Below are 12,995 nucleotides of genomic sequence, written 5' to 3'. Positions count from 1 at the left end.
CAACCGTTCTTGATAACATTTCCTCGTTCCGCCACTAAAATACTAAAACTTGAACTACTGTTTTCAAGTATGCCTAAGCAGACCAGACAATTAAGCTGAAAAACAATCATCATCGGACTACAAAAAATTACAGTTTACATTCTAATCTAGAATATCTCCGGAAATAAGAACGTGCTACAATACAACGATAGACACAATCCACTTTACAAGCGTCGATGTCAATAGAAACGCATGTAGTGTCGTAACAAGTATAGCAATACAGGCAAAGATCTTTCAGGTCCTTCAGTTTAGTTTTCAACCAACCCAGAATACAAAAGAGAAGTGTGTGGACGGACAGGAAACCCTACTGTATATAACATTTGTACATTACACCTTCAGAAAAAAAGACGGGCAGACACTTCAAACAGTATGTCACCAACCTATGACATGTTACCTACACAGCTATACTCGGCAATTTCTTCTCTTCTTTATTTTCTGATCCCTCCACATGCTGAACCTCCATTTTTTGTACTTCATTTTTGACATCTTCGTCGTTGCTGACATCGTCATCGTAATAGTACTCATCCTCATCGTAGTAGTAATCATCATCGTCTTCATAATGGTCAAAGTATTCTTCACTTTCATTATCATCTGCCTTGCCATTTATCAACAATCCTGCTGCCTGTTGCCCCATCAAACGCTCTTGGATTCGGTCTCGAATGGCGGTTCCCTGGTAAAAATATCCAAAAATACAAGATTATCAAAACTGGAACTTATGAATTATGGACTTGTAAAAGTTCTATAACCACTTGAAGCAACAATATGCCTCTTAAAAGCTGCCTCATTAATATAATCTTCTAGATCAACCAATTTAAGTTGAAAAACCTCATATTAACCCAATAGGTTGGAAATAACTACCCCATCATTTGGGCAAGTCTCACGATGATATGAATTATCATTAGGCCATCCCATATAGAAATTTGTGTTGCAGCAATGTATATTACCATTTTATGGCATCCTTCTTCAAACATCTCAAGAAATCCAGCGACCCATCGATCAGCATTTTCTACCCATTCATTATGATGAACGCCAGCTGTTTTGGCAACAGTCTGGATCTGTAAAATAAGAAATTAACTCATCATAAATAATGCAAAGCACCATAAGCTCTATGACCAAATTCACTACTGAGCAAATTCAAGAAGGCAAATTCAATAACTGAGCGAGAGGTAAAATGTTCTGAGCTCCCAACACAACTGCAAAGATCCTGTTTTACTTCGTATGTTGCGTCTTTCATAACCAATACATTGATTATGTGTCTACTAACTCTACCACCATACACCGGAAATGTGGATCAAATTGAATGTCAGCCTTTATTAATCAGCAAAAAATGCTATGCATAAAGTTAAAGAGGAAAAGAAGTCCTGTTTATTTCATACAATAGATAAACCAACAATTTTTTCCTTTTTTTCATAATTGTTCATTCTTAGCAATCACTCCCTACGTTCAACTCCTTATACAACATAATTCAAAATCCCCCTCAAACATTCATACTTGATAAATCAAGCTACCAAGAATTTTCTATATTTCCAGACTGCCTTTCTCAACTTCAAAGCTTTGATCGTGAGAAGACAAGCAATCAAACATCACACTATCAAGCACCATGTTTGATGTCTCTTTCACATATGATTTCCAAATGAAGCAGCTACAGATTCTGCCCATCTCTAAAATATGTTGGGAGTAATAAGGTGTCATAAGGAGTTAAAAAAAAGTAGATAAGTACCAAAAAGATCTGATGAGGCAAGCAACTAGAGAGCATAGCAAAAAAAACAAACACTGAACCGAAAAGAATCCAACATCAAATTTGGATGTGACCAAGATAAAAGGATAATGTAATTGACCATGATGGCAATATACTCCCTAGACAACACAACACATTCTACAGTCTGACTGTGGCAATAATTGATAAATTATGGCCTAAATAACAAAATAAGAAACCTTAGAAAAGCCAAAAATTATTTACAAGAGTGGAATTATGAGAGCATCAAGATAACCGCAATACTTCAGGATATTTGTTAACAGTACTTAAAGTTATCTACCAAGAGAGAAGAAAGAGAGGTAACTGATCATACCTTTTCCTGGTGCTCTTTGACTTTTTCATGTAGTTTCTTAAGCTTCATATTGACTCTTAACCTCTTTTCCTGTAAAATCCAGGAATAAAACTATGAACTACAGGCTAGAGAACTAAAAGTGGCCAGCAGGATACCCACATCCAGATGAACGATCCAAACATCAACAGCCAAGAACACACCTTTACATAACTAAGATTCAACTCCTTTCTTGTATATCCTCGTGCCAGATTTCGCATAACATATTGGTTGTAGTCCTTGACAATCCTCATAATGATGTCAGAAGTCGAAATACCATCCGTCCGTTGGGTTTCCTTGAACCTCCCCGCAGCTTTCACCTGCATAATGAGGCTAAGTTCATCAAATGCATTCAATACATGCTTTGAGAAGAAACGAGGGTTCATTCAATTGAACTCACAAATTCATAGACATCATTACCAGCTCCACTGGTATCAGCATAACTGTAGGAAAATGATAAAAACGATACACAATGTGTTAGGCATTATAGCATAATCCGGTATGGTAAAGAAGAGATCTGTAAATAAATAATAGCCAATGATGAGCACATCGCGTGACCAAATTTTTACCAACATTTAAATGCAACCACCAACATTTAAATGAAACCTGAATGGACCAAAATATGAAAATCTAAAATCAAGCAACTTGTCAAAGCTTTAAAAGCACTTACGGTAAAGAATCATGAGCAACAAAATCGATTTTATGCTTATCCAGAAATTCTTGATTCACTACCCACGGTGCATCAGGAATAACTTCATCAACCCATCTGCCATAAATAACTAACAATTGTGATAAACCAAACAGGAAAAGTATCTATTTAATGCAGTAATGAGAAGGGAAAGTATCAATGATATGTTGATAGGTCACTTGCTCATGCAAGACTCGAAATACTAAGATCTACTGTATAAAGCAGTGGCATAGTGATTACCTCATGATCATTTACTTTTCGTTAACTATGGTTTCTAGGTTCACATCTATTTTAGATGAAGCCAACAACCCATTTTCTTGTCTTTGGTATATAGTGAAACAAATCAAACTGACATTTAAAAGGTTGTTTAGTTGCACACTTGCACGTAGGAACTTGCAAAGTTGCAATGCCTAGGAACTAGGAAGTTATATATCACGTAATTTTAGAATTCATGTGAACTGGAAAGCGTTGTTTGGTTGCATATAGGAGTTTTATATCATATAGCAATTCTGACTTACCCATTGGCCATTAGTCCATTACGGATGAAATCGGAACTGAAATTCCTTGGAAGTTTCAATTCATATGAACTGAAGTCCCCCAACAACATACCCATTTAGCAAGTCACGTAAACTGAAATTTGTGTGTTTTTCGTACGGCACCCAAATCCACTTACCTTATTATTACAGTAAATAGTGAATAGTGAATAGTCGTTCCTTTTTTCAAGCGAGGGTCAAATTGGATGTTGAAGCAATTTCTCTATAACTGTGAAGGAAAGGCTATATACACTGCTTTACCCAACTTAAAGCGGTAGCCTATAAATAGGAGATAGGGTAATGGCGATATAAATGACAGAAGCTAGGCATCTAGGTACGAAAATAAATTCTTAAATAATGAATTTTTTCTAAGAAAATCGCCAACGAGCACTAAAAGGGATCTCCAGCATTCGTCCAACATGTTTTTTTAAAGAGTAACAGACCAAACAAGATTGCAAACAAGTTGCTCTGTAAAAGATATACATATACAGGATCCTCACTTGGGGGGCAAGGGTTGAAAAAGAGAAGCTTACTTGCAATGCCGAAGAGACTCATATCGCTCAGCCTCAGTCATAACAGTTTTGCCCTTAAACTTGTGGGTGATTTCATCGCTGCAGACTCCCACCAACAAATATGTATTTAGAAATCTACATACGAAAAAGCAGAAAGATCAAAGATTATTGGGTTATTTCATGGGAAAAATCCATCCTAAACCCCCTCTTCTCATATTAATCCATCCTAGTGTTTAACTGAGAAAAATTCCATCTTTGACGTCATTTATCTCACAATACACCAGGTTACTTGTTTATCAGGTCATACTTTAAAAAAAAAAAAAAAAAGGTAAATCAATAAAAAGAATAATAATCTTAACCCAACAACTAAAACAACACAAATCCAACTTCCCCGTCTGCTTCCAACCACAACCAGGAACAAAAAACACCCCTCAACTGCCTCAATTATCAACCTCCATTAAAATGACAACCCCATCACTTTCTCTTTCTCCTATCTCCCCATCCTCCTCCTCCTCCTCCTCCTCCTCCTCCTCCTCCTCCTCTCTCTCTCTCTCTCTCTCTCTCTCTCTCTCTCTTCCATAACTCAGTGAGTCAACTCGGTCGGCGGCATCCTTGAGCTCGACGGCTGCTTCCTCAAATATGACAGCGCGACATTCCTCAGCGTAGAAGACAAGACGGTGGTGCTGAAGTGGTGTGGTGGGGGTGACTCGGGCGAGTTGGTGAGTCGGAGAGATCAGGTGTTGGGTTATTTGGCGAGTTTGAGTGAGTCGTATTACCGAGTTGGTGAGTCGGGAGGTGTGAGAGGAGTAGGGCAGTGTGTTGGGGATTTGAGTGTGGGAGAATGTCAGGATTTGTTTGGTGTATGCGATGCAGTGGTTTAAACCGGATTGTTGATGCAGCGATGCGATACAGAATAAAACGAAATGCGATTGAAACGTCTGATCCATCCTTTCAAATCTTTTGTTTTGGGAAAATCTCTTCTTTATTCTCTAAAATTTATATCCATTCTTCTACGAGTATTTATTACATATTGCATTTCATCTGTTACGATTTTTGTGTGTGTAAATTTCGTGTTTTGAAGGTTTGAGCTGGAAAAATGGTGGAACTCAGTGAAAAAGTTCTAACTTGGGTGATTAGGAGAAGCTTAGAAGATTTAGAAAGAACAAGAAAAATTAGAAGGAAGAATGGGACCCACAAGGTCACTTGTTTAGAAACCTTCAGGTAAAGAATGGGGTTAGTCTACTACAAGTTAAATGACATCAAAGATGAGTATAAATTAATATGAGGAGATGAGGCTTATGATGGATTATTCACATGAAATAACCCAAGATTATTATTAGCTTCTCCACCTAACTTCGCCAACATATGAAGGTATCGTCAATTCATCATATCAACCCCGGAATGACCAGCGTGATTATCATACACCATCACTCCGGAAGGTGTTGTTTGATTGACCCTCATAAAATCTACAAATTAGAACATCCCACAAATCCTAAATTTACGACAAAATGGAGAAATCTTGAAATCCCAGGATTTTCAAATTCATACGCATGTGGTTTCCTACGCAATGCTCCAACTGACTCACCTATAACCTTAGGCCCTAGGTAACTAACAATTCCGGCGCAATTAAATTTCAAAATAGCCAACCAAACGGTTCATGAATTTCGTCAACGAACTTAATTCCCATGAATTTCCTATAAACTACGAATAAAACATAGTATACCCAAAAATAGGGGAAAGTAGCAAATTAGCCCCATATGTTTGTTAGTATGTGCAAATTGGCCCCTTAAGTTTCTATATGTGCAAATGATTCTCATATGTTTTGCTCAATGTGCAAATAGACCCAATTACAATATTCCGACAATATTTCACCGGAAAACTACCAAATTTCATGACGAAGCATTTATCAAAGCTTTAAAAGTAGCACTTGGATTGAAGAAACTTACCATTTACCCGTATCATAGCATAAGGTTTTATGACTTTATCTTAATCAACGTGTGCATTGATAAGGACTTTATCTTAATCAACGTGTGCATTGATAAGATTTTTTTGTAAACTTCCTTCAATAGTGAAGTAGGAATTCATTGACTGTTGAGCAATGAATTGAATTGATTTCGTCATCCAGGTTGTTCGTTCCTAATACTGGAGATTTTTAGCGTGTGATCTTTATTATACTACCACAGTTCATTATGTTATGTAATATGATTGATTATTTTGTTATACAACCACAGTTTTCATATATACTTTCCTTTAATGGCTTTAATTTGTGTGAAACTAGAATGTGCGAAAAAGAGCAAGGTTAGTAACAATAGTAAGGGGTGAAGTTATGAGGTATGACTTATGAGGTATGGGTTTGGAATGAGCCAAACCCATACCAAGTGTTTGTTTGGCAAAAATAGAGGTTTTATACCCATACCTCAAACCCATGAGGTATGGGTTTCTCATACCCAAGGGGGAGGTGGGTATGAGATTGATACCCATGGGTATCAAGTAAAAAAACCAAAAAACATGGAAAAACCTTAAATGGAACATTTTAAATGAATTTTTTTTTTCATTTATTTGATCAACTCTTCATTTTCATGATTTTTTAGTATCAAAAATAAATATTTTTAATGTTGTATTTTAGATTTTTTCAACTTTTATGAAGTTCGATCTCATTCCACCCAAAATTGAAACAAACACATGGTATGTGGAATCAAGTTCCAAACTCATACCACCCGGGTATGATTCCTGATTCCAAACCCATACCCACGCGCGAACCAAACACCCCCTAAAGGATTGGGGAATATCGGTTGACATTCGATTTTTCGGTTTGGTTATTGAAGAACTTTTCCGGCATTAGATTTGGTAGATTTCCGGTGAAAGGTTATGGGAATATAGGGGGTGTTTGGTTCACGCGTGCGTATGGGTTTGGAATCGGGAATCATACCTGGGTGGTATCGGGTTGAAACTTGATACCTCATACCTTGTGTTTGGTTCAATTTTGGGGGTATGGGGTTAAAAGCAATCAAAGTAAAAACTCTTCAAAATACAATATTTTTAATAATAATTTTTATACTATTAAATCATGTAGAGAAAATTTAATCAAATAAATATATAAAATGATTTTTTTACAATTGTTTTTATTACTTTTTAATATTTGTAATTTGATCTGTGGGTATCAATCTCATACCCACCTCCTCCTCAGGTATGAAAAACCCATACCTCATGGGTTTGAGGTATGGGTATCAAACCTTCAATTTTGTCAACCAAACACATGGTATGGGTTTGGTTCATTCCAAACCCATACCTCATACCTATATTGGGTGAACCACCCCCTTACATAATTGGGACTATTTGAGTCTATTTGCACATTGGCCAAAACATATGGACTAATTTGCACATATTAAAACTTAAGACAATTTGCACATATTAACAAACACATGGGGCTAATTTGCTACTCCCCAAAAATATATACACAAACACAAACCTTGTACACACAATGTAACAAGAATAAACAAAATCAACAAACTACACATCAAAACCCAATTAAATCAAGAAATACCCAGAAAACCCAATCGATCAATCTCAAAATTAAACCGAAAGAAAAACATACGATTTTTTGGCTTGTTCAAGAGAACGAGCATGACCAAAGTGGAAGAGATCATAGATTCCATCGGCGTAAACCCGTACGGGTCGGTCCGTGAGTGGATCCAAATGCGGAATCAAGTTACGATTATATGACATTAATTATTTATTGATTTGTAGAGTGGAATGTAAGAAAATATGAAATGAAATGATTAATTGTGAATTGTGAGAGGCTGCCTTATTCCTACGATTTCATTTTGTGTTTCTATTTGATTCGATATAAGTTTCTTTCGACTCATTTGTCGTCTATGTCGGCAATTAGTTTTTGCAAATTCTTGTTTTAGACGTACACTTTTCGTCTTATTTTTCAGATGGGTATATGTGACCATTTTATAGTTAAATGTAACCACAATGACATAGGCAATGCTACGGCTTATGGTAACTGGTTTTTCAATAGTGGTCACATTTAACTGTAAAATGGTTACAAAATCTCGTCTTATTATTTCAGACCAAAAAAGCCCGTCTGAAGCAAGACGCACTGATTAGTTTTTGGTACGGTGGTTTTTTATACACACTAGTTTTATACTCGTGCAATAAAATTGCACGTGATATATTCAATAATTTAATCGGTGCTCATTCATGGACGAGTTTTACTCTTTCGTGGATAAAAATAACCATTTTACCCCTCTCATTTCAAATGCCAAATTTTCAATTATTTCTCTATTCAATCCTCCTCTTTAATTCTTTCTCTATTCAATAACGTCTTCAAATGGAAGTTCAATGGCATCATTGATGATGACTGAGACACAATGGCTGGCAATTGCATCAAATAGCACTTCATATCCATGGAGGAAGGCGAAATAAAGTGCAATAACCCTAATTTCACTTATGTTGTTAATGATATTATCTTGATCATGGTGGGTTAACCTCATACATGAACTTCAGGTTTTAAATTGGTATATGAAGTGTATTGAGAAATTATATTATCTCGATTATGTCTAGCATAAAAATTTTAGCACCATCTATTGCTTGACGCGACCATCACCAACCCCCTCTCCTCCACCTCAGCCACCCCTTTGCCATAACCCTAATTTCACTTATTTTATTTAACCCCAATTTAATCATGACAATTGACTACATCTTAATTTGATACAATGAAGTAGTCAATGATTTAAGTTAAATCATTACTTGTTTATGAGGATTATGATTATTAATTGAGTAACTTGATTAATTTTAAGTGAGAGAAAAAGAGAGAATTTGATTAGAAGAAGGGTAAGGTATGGAAAAGTTATGGCAAAAAATCCGTGAAAGAGTAAAATTTGTCCATAAATGAGCAATTACGTTTAATCAAATGCATAAATATTAAAAACAAAATTCCAAATAATTATAACTAAAAATACTACTTCCTCTTTCCCGGTCATTTGTTGCCCTTTTCCATATTAGGGTGTCTTAGTCAATTGTTGTCCTTTCTATTTTAAAAATGAAATTGATGATCAATTTGATCATTTACACTCTATTTGTTCCACTTGTCATTTAGTAATTGCCCTTCTTCTTTCCTTGGTCTATGTGCCAAAACCAAAGGACAACAATTGACCGGGACGGAGGGAGTAATATAATTACAGTTATCGATTTTTTTTTTTTTTTGAAAACTATCCCCTCTCTATATAGCTATGTAGGAATAATTAATTATGCTTCAATATATACACTTTATAGTTGTACATTAATCTTTTTATAATATATTAAGAAAACATAATATAGTGTGAGGTATTTATTTATTTTTAAAAAGTAGAAAATAGAGTAGAGTTAATTAAAGAAAGTAGGAGAGATAGTAATTAAATGTGTATGAAGGTCATGTGGAGACCCACTAAAATAAAAGTTTTTCAAGTCTTGAAATTATTGGTCAATATGAATACAATAAATAACTTTGGCTTTTATACTAGGTAGATTATTTAGAATTTGATAAAACTAACGGATTTGGCTTTACTCGATTTAAGTTGAACAGATTGAAAGTGAATTTAAATACGGAGAGTATAATTTAAACTTATTATTTTTATTGGAATGACCGACTCAGTCAGCCAATCCTGCGATGATAAGTTTAAACTTTGAGAAAATTATAATTTACCACCTAATATTTACCGTATTTTACAATTTACCACCATGTGTTTGGTTTATTACAAATAACCACCTACATTCCATGGTATATATCCCATCTCCCACCTTATTTCACTCCCGATAATCGTTTTACTTAATTCCCGACTCATTAAGTAAATAAATAATGTAATGACCAAAATACCCTTGTTATGTTCCCTCAACCTCCTTCACATCACAAGCTTTCAAAGTAGCAACGACCACCCCCTCACCATTTCTCTACCAATAAACAACCACCACCCTCCCTCCCTCCCACCATGATGTATGTCCATCCCAACACCGTCAACCACCGCCTAAAGCAACAAATTCAACTGCATTTTCGATTTTGTTTCTTACCCTCTCTCTCTCTCTGTAACACCCCGTAAATTTGAAGACCTTTATTATATTTTAAAAGTAATATTTTAATCCATGTTAATTTAATATTAATTTATTTGAAATAATAATAATTTGATAAAATATAATTTTATTTTAGTTTGAAGTAATGTAATCACTTTTGATAGTTTAGAAATGTTTAAAAGTAATTTAAACTATATTTAAACCTTTTACTTTGATAGAATAGATTTCTGATAAAAGTCGTAATATTGGGATTTTCCCATTTCTTACGGTCGTTGGGTAAACGAGTTTGGATATTGGGCATATGAGTACTTAATCTTTTAGTAAAATCGTGTTTAAGAACTTTAATATTCTCGGAAATCGCGTTCGGCGAATATTTCTAATTACCGTCGAAACAAACCCAAAACGTAAACAATTGACCACCCCCCCCCCCCCCACCCATGCCAATTGGACCGCCCATCCCCCTCCATATGTCTCCTCTTTCAATTTTCATTTTCTCGATTCTCAATCTATCTCCTCCTTCTCTCAAACACCAAAAACCTACCAAAAATCCTCCTTACAAACCCTAAATCCTTCATAATTCCTCCATTTCTCCACCAAATTTCATAAAAATTATATGCTTGGAATCCTCTTTTCATTCCTCATCTACTAGTACGCTTTATTTTCATTTCCCCCAATTTCGTTTCGGGTCTTATCTTTTTAGAGTTTCGAATTTAGGACTAATTTATGTGTTTTTGTTGTTCTTATAGGTGAAGAATATGAAGATGAGTTAGGAGACTCATATATTGTGGAAGATGATGCATAATTTCGGTCTATAGGATCTTTCTCAAGTTTATTTTGCTCTCTTTCTAGCTTAAGGTAACTATTCTGAGTTACTCGACGAAATAATGTCACATTAGTGTTGTTTATGATGCGTTGGATGTTTATGTGATTAATAACATGTTAACTTTAATTTTCACATGAATTGTTGTTGTTAAAGTTTGTTAAATATGTTGTTTTTCACATGTTTAAGTGTTGAAACGGAATGAATATTGTTGAATGTTGCTTGAAAGGGATGTTGTATTGATGTTGGAACAAATTGCAAATGGAGACTTGTGTTGACCGAGAGAACCGAACCAAAACAGCCCGGTTCTGGCCCGGTTCTGGCCCGGTCTGACCCGATTCATGGCCCGTTGTGTGGGTCGGGTCTTGGGTCTACTGTTTGATGTTTTGGGTCTTTTGTTTGCGTTTTTATGTATTTTGGTATTTTTGGCTTGTGGGTAATCATTATTATGCGAGAATTTAATTGAATTGGATATTTTGTAAGTTGGAATATATATCCTTATGTTGATAGTTTTTCACATGATAGAAATTGGAAATGGCATGAGAATGATATTGTAATGAATTTTGTGATTTGGGCCAAAGTAGGCCAAGACTCTGAGTTGGGCCAATTTGACCAAATGAGTTGTTGGTCAAGCTAGGTTTAAACTGGACAGCCTTGATTTGACAGATGACCCGTCGCGGGACTAGAGTCGAGGATTTGTCTTTGAGTATGATTGTCTTTTCATATGTTGGTTGTTGGATGAATTGGTTGCCTTATACTTGAGTCTTCTTGCCTTGTTGCCATTTTAGCTTGTTCTCATGAATTATGAGATTAACGGTTCGCTGAGTTTTGGATTACTAATGAAATTGTGGATATTGTTGGACTGTCAGCTGAATCTACATTTTTGTAGTCTTTCACAAGGAAGGATGTTATCCTAGAGTCCTTGAATTGAGTATAAGTATTTATGTTGCCAGTTTGGACTCTTTGCCCCTCTTATGGTTAAGTGGGTGTCCTATTTGTCTTGTGTGGTGTTGGTATCTTAGACCATCGTCATAGATAGGCCCTTATAGTTTTTGACGAGTGTATGTTCACCGCTTAATAGCCTTTGTGTCTTAGCTTGGTGAGTTTATATCCAAGTTAGGGTATGACTTTCTGACGTACTCTTAGAAGTATGTAGTCAGCTTAAGTACTAGTCAACCCTTTGGTGGACTCCTTAGGGGTACTCATGTGTTGTTATCATGGGTCTTGGATGCGATAGTTTTCCGCATGTCGCTAGGTCTGCGCAGGTTTAGGACTAGGGTGTTTACCTTACCTCGTGGTATAGACTCGAGTTATAGAGTGACTATTGACTGTAATAGGAACTTATGTCTGTCTCTAGATATATTGTCCTTTCTTGTTTGATGATTCTATGAATCATAGAAGGTGGGATGCAAGCCGGCTATGGTTGATAGAGTTTGGATTCCTGGATGTTATGTGATTCACATGATAGTGTAGTATGAGTCGGTCTAGTATTCACATGCTAGGACTATGTGTTGTTATATTGTTGTTCACATGATAAGCACGATTGTCTAGCATCTATATGCTAAGGTTATGTGTTATTTATATTCATATTCTTATATTTACATGTTATATTAATTATGACATTTCGTGGCTGGGAGAACTCGGAGTTACTCCCCACTGACTGTGGCTTTCGTATTTGTATAAAATGCGAACGACAGGTATGGTGATACTTATATGGGGTTCATGGACGAGATAGCGAGCAAAGTAACCTTGGGACTTACTTAGATTTGGTTTTATTTGTAGAGACTCTTATACGAGTTTTTATGTCACATACATTTTAGGGACATATGTCTCCCTCTTTACATTTGGTTGTATAACTTTGCTATTCGCGACTTTAGCGATGGTTATGTTATGAAACTTCTATTTAGACCTTGTATGGTTGACACCTTTCAATTTGGATATCTTTATAACAGGTTCAGGTTTTAAAAATTACAGGTTTTTACCCAAATGAACCTATTACAAACATATCCATGCAGTTTTATTCTAGAATTACGTGTTTACTTTTCCGCAATGAATGAGGGTGTCATGTGGGATTTATCTGTATGCATCCCTTTATTTTTAAGGATTATAACGAATTATAAAGTGATGATTACGAGTCATAAAACTAAAATGCATAAACAAAACGTAAAGGATTAAGAAATAACCTTCGGTCCTAGCTTTTATGGCCTATGAACAATATCGTAATGATATTCTCCTATCAGTTGCACCCAAGACGATATTAGAAATGCC

The 12,995-nt window shown here is 35.6% G+C and overlaps 1 protein-coding gene across 2 annotated transcripts; it reads right to left on the bottom strand.

Annotated features, from left to right (window-relative positions):
- Positions 1-202: 202 nt before the first annotated feature.
- LOC141626960 (choline-phosphate cytidylyltransferase 2-like) lies at positions 203-7,736 on the bottom strand. Of its 2 annotated transcripts, none has more exons than XM_074440513.1 (8): positions 7,452-7,736; positions 3,878-3,955; positions 2,794-2,889; positions 2,524-2,566; positions 2,288-2,443; positions 2,109-2,177; positions 984-1,094; positions 203-709 (listed from the first exon to the last, which is right to left on the bottom strand). In XM_074440513.1, exons 1-8 carry the CDS (start codon positions 7,580-7,582, stop codon positions 434-436), a joined length of 960 nt encoding a protein of 319 aa, XP_074296614.1. In that variant the 5' UTR covers positions 7,583-7,736; the 3' UTR covers positions 203-433. The 2 variants fall into 2 exon arrangements, with proteins under 2 accessions (XP_074296614.1, XP_074296613.1); XM_074440512.1 differs by having other exon boundaries at positions 3,878-3,991; positions 7,452-7,704.
- Positions 7,737-12,995: the final 5,259 nt, after the last annotated feature.

Source organism: Silene latifolia, chromosome Y (assembly GCF_048544455.1).
Source record: "Silene latifolia isolate original U9 population chromosome Y, ASM4854445v1, whole genome shotgun sequence".
Classification (NCBI taxonomy): domain Eukaryota; kingdom Viridiplantae; phylum Streptophyta; class Magnoliopsida; order Caryophyllales; family Caryophyllaceae; genus Silene; species Silene latifolia.
The sequence above is the reverse complement of the archived record's forward strand: the minus strand, read 5'-3'. Positions and strand labels throughout refer to the sequence as shown.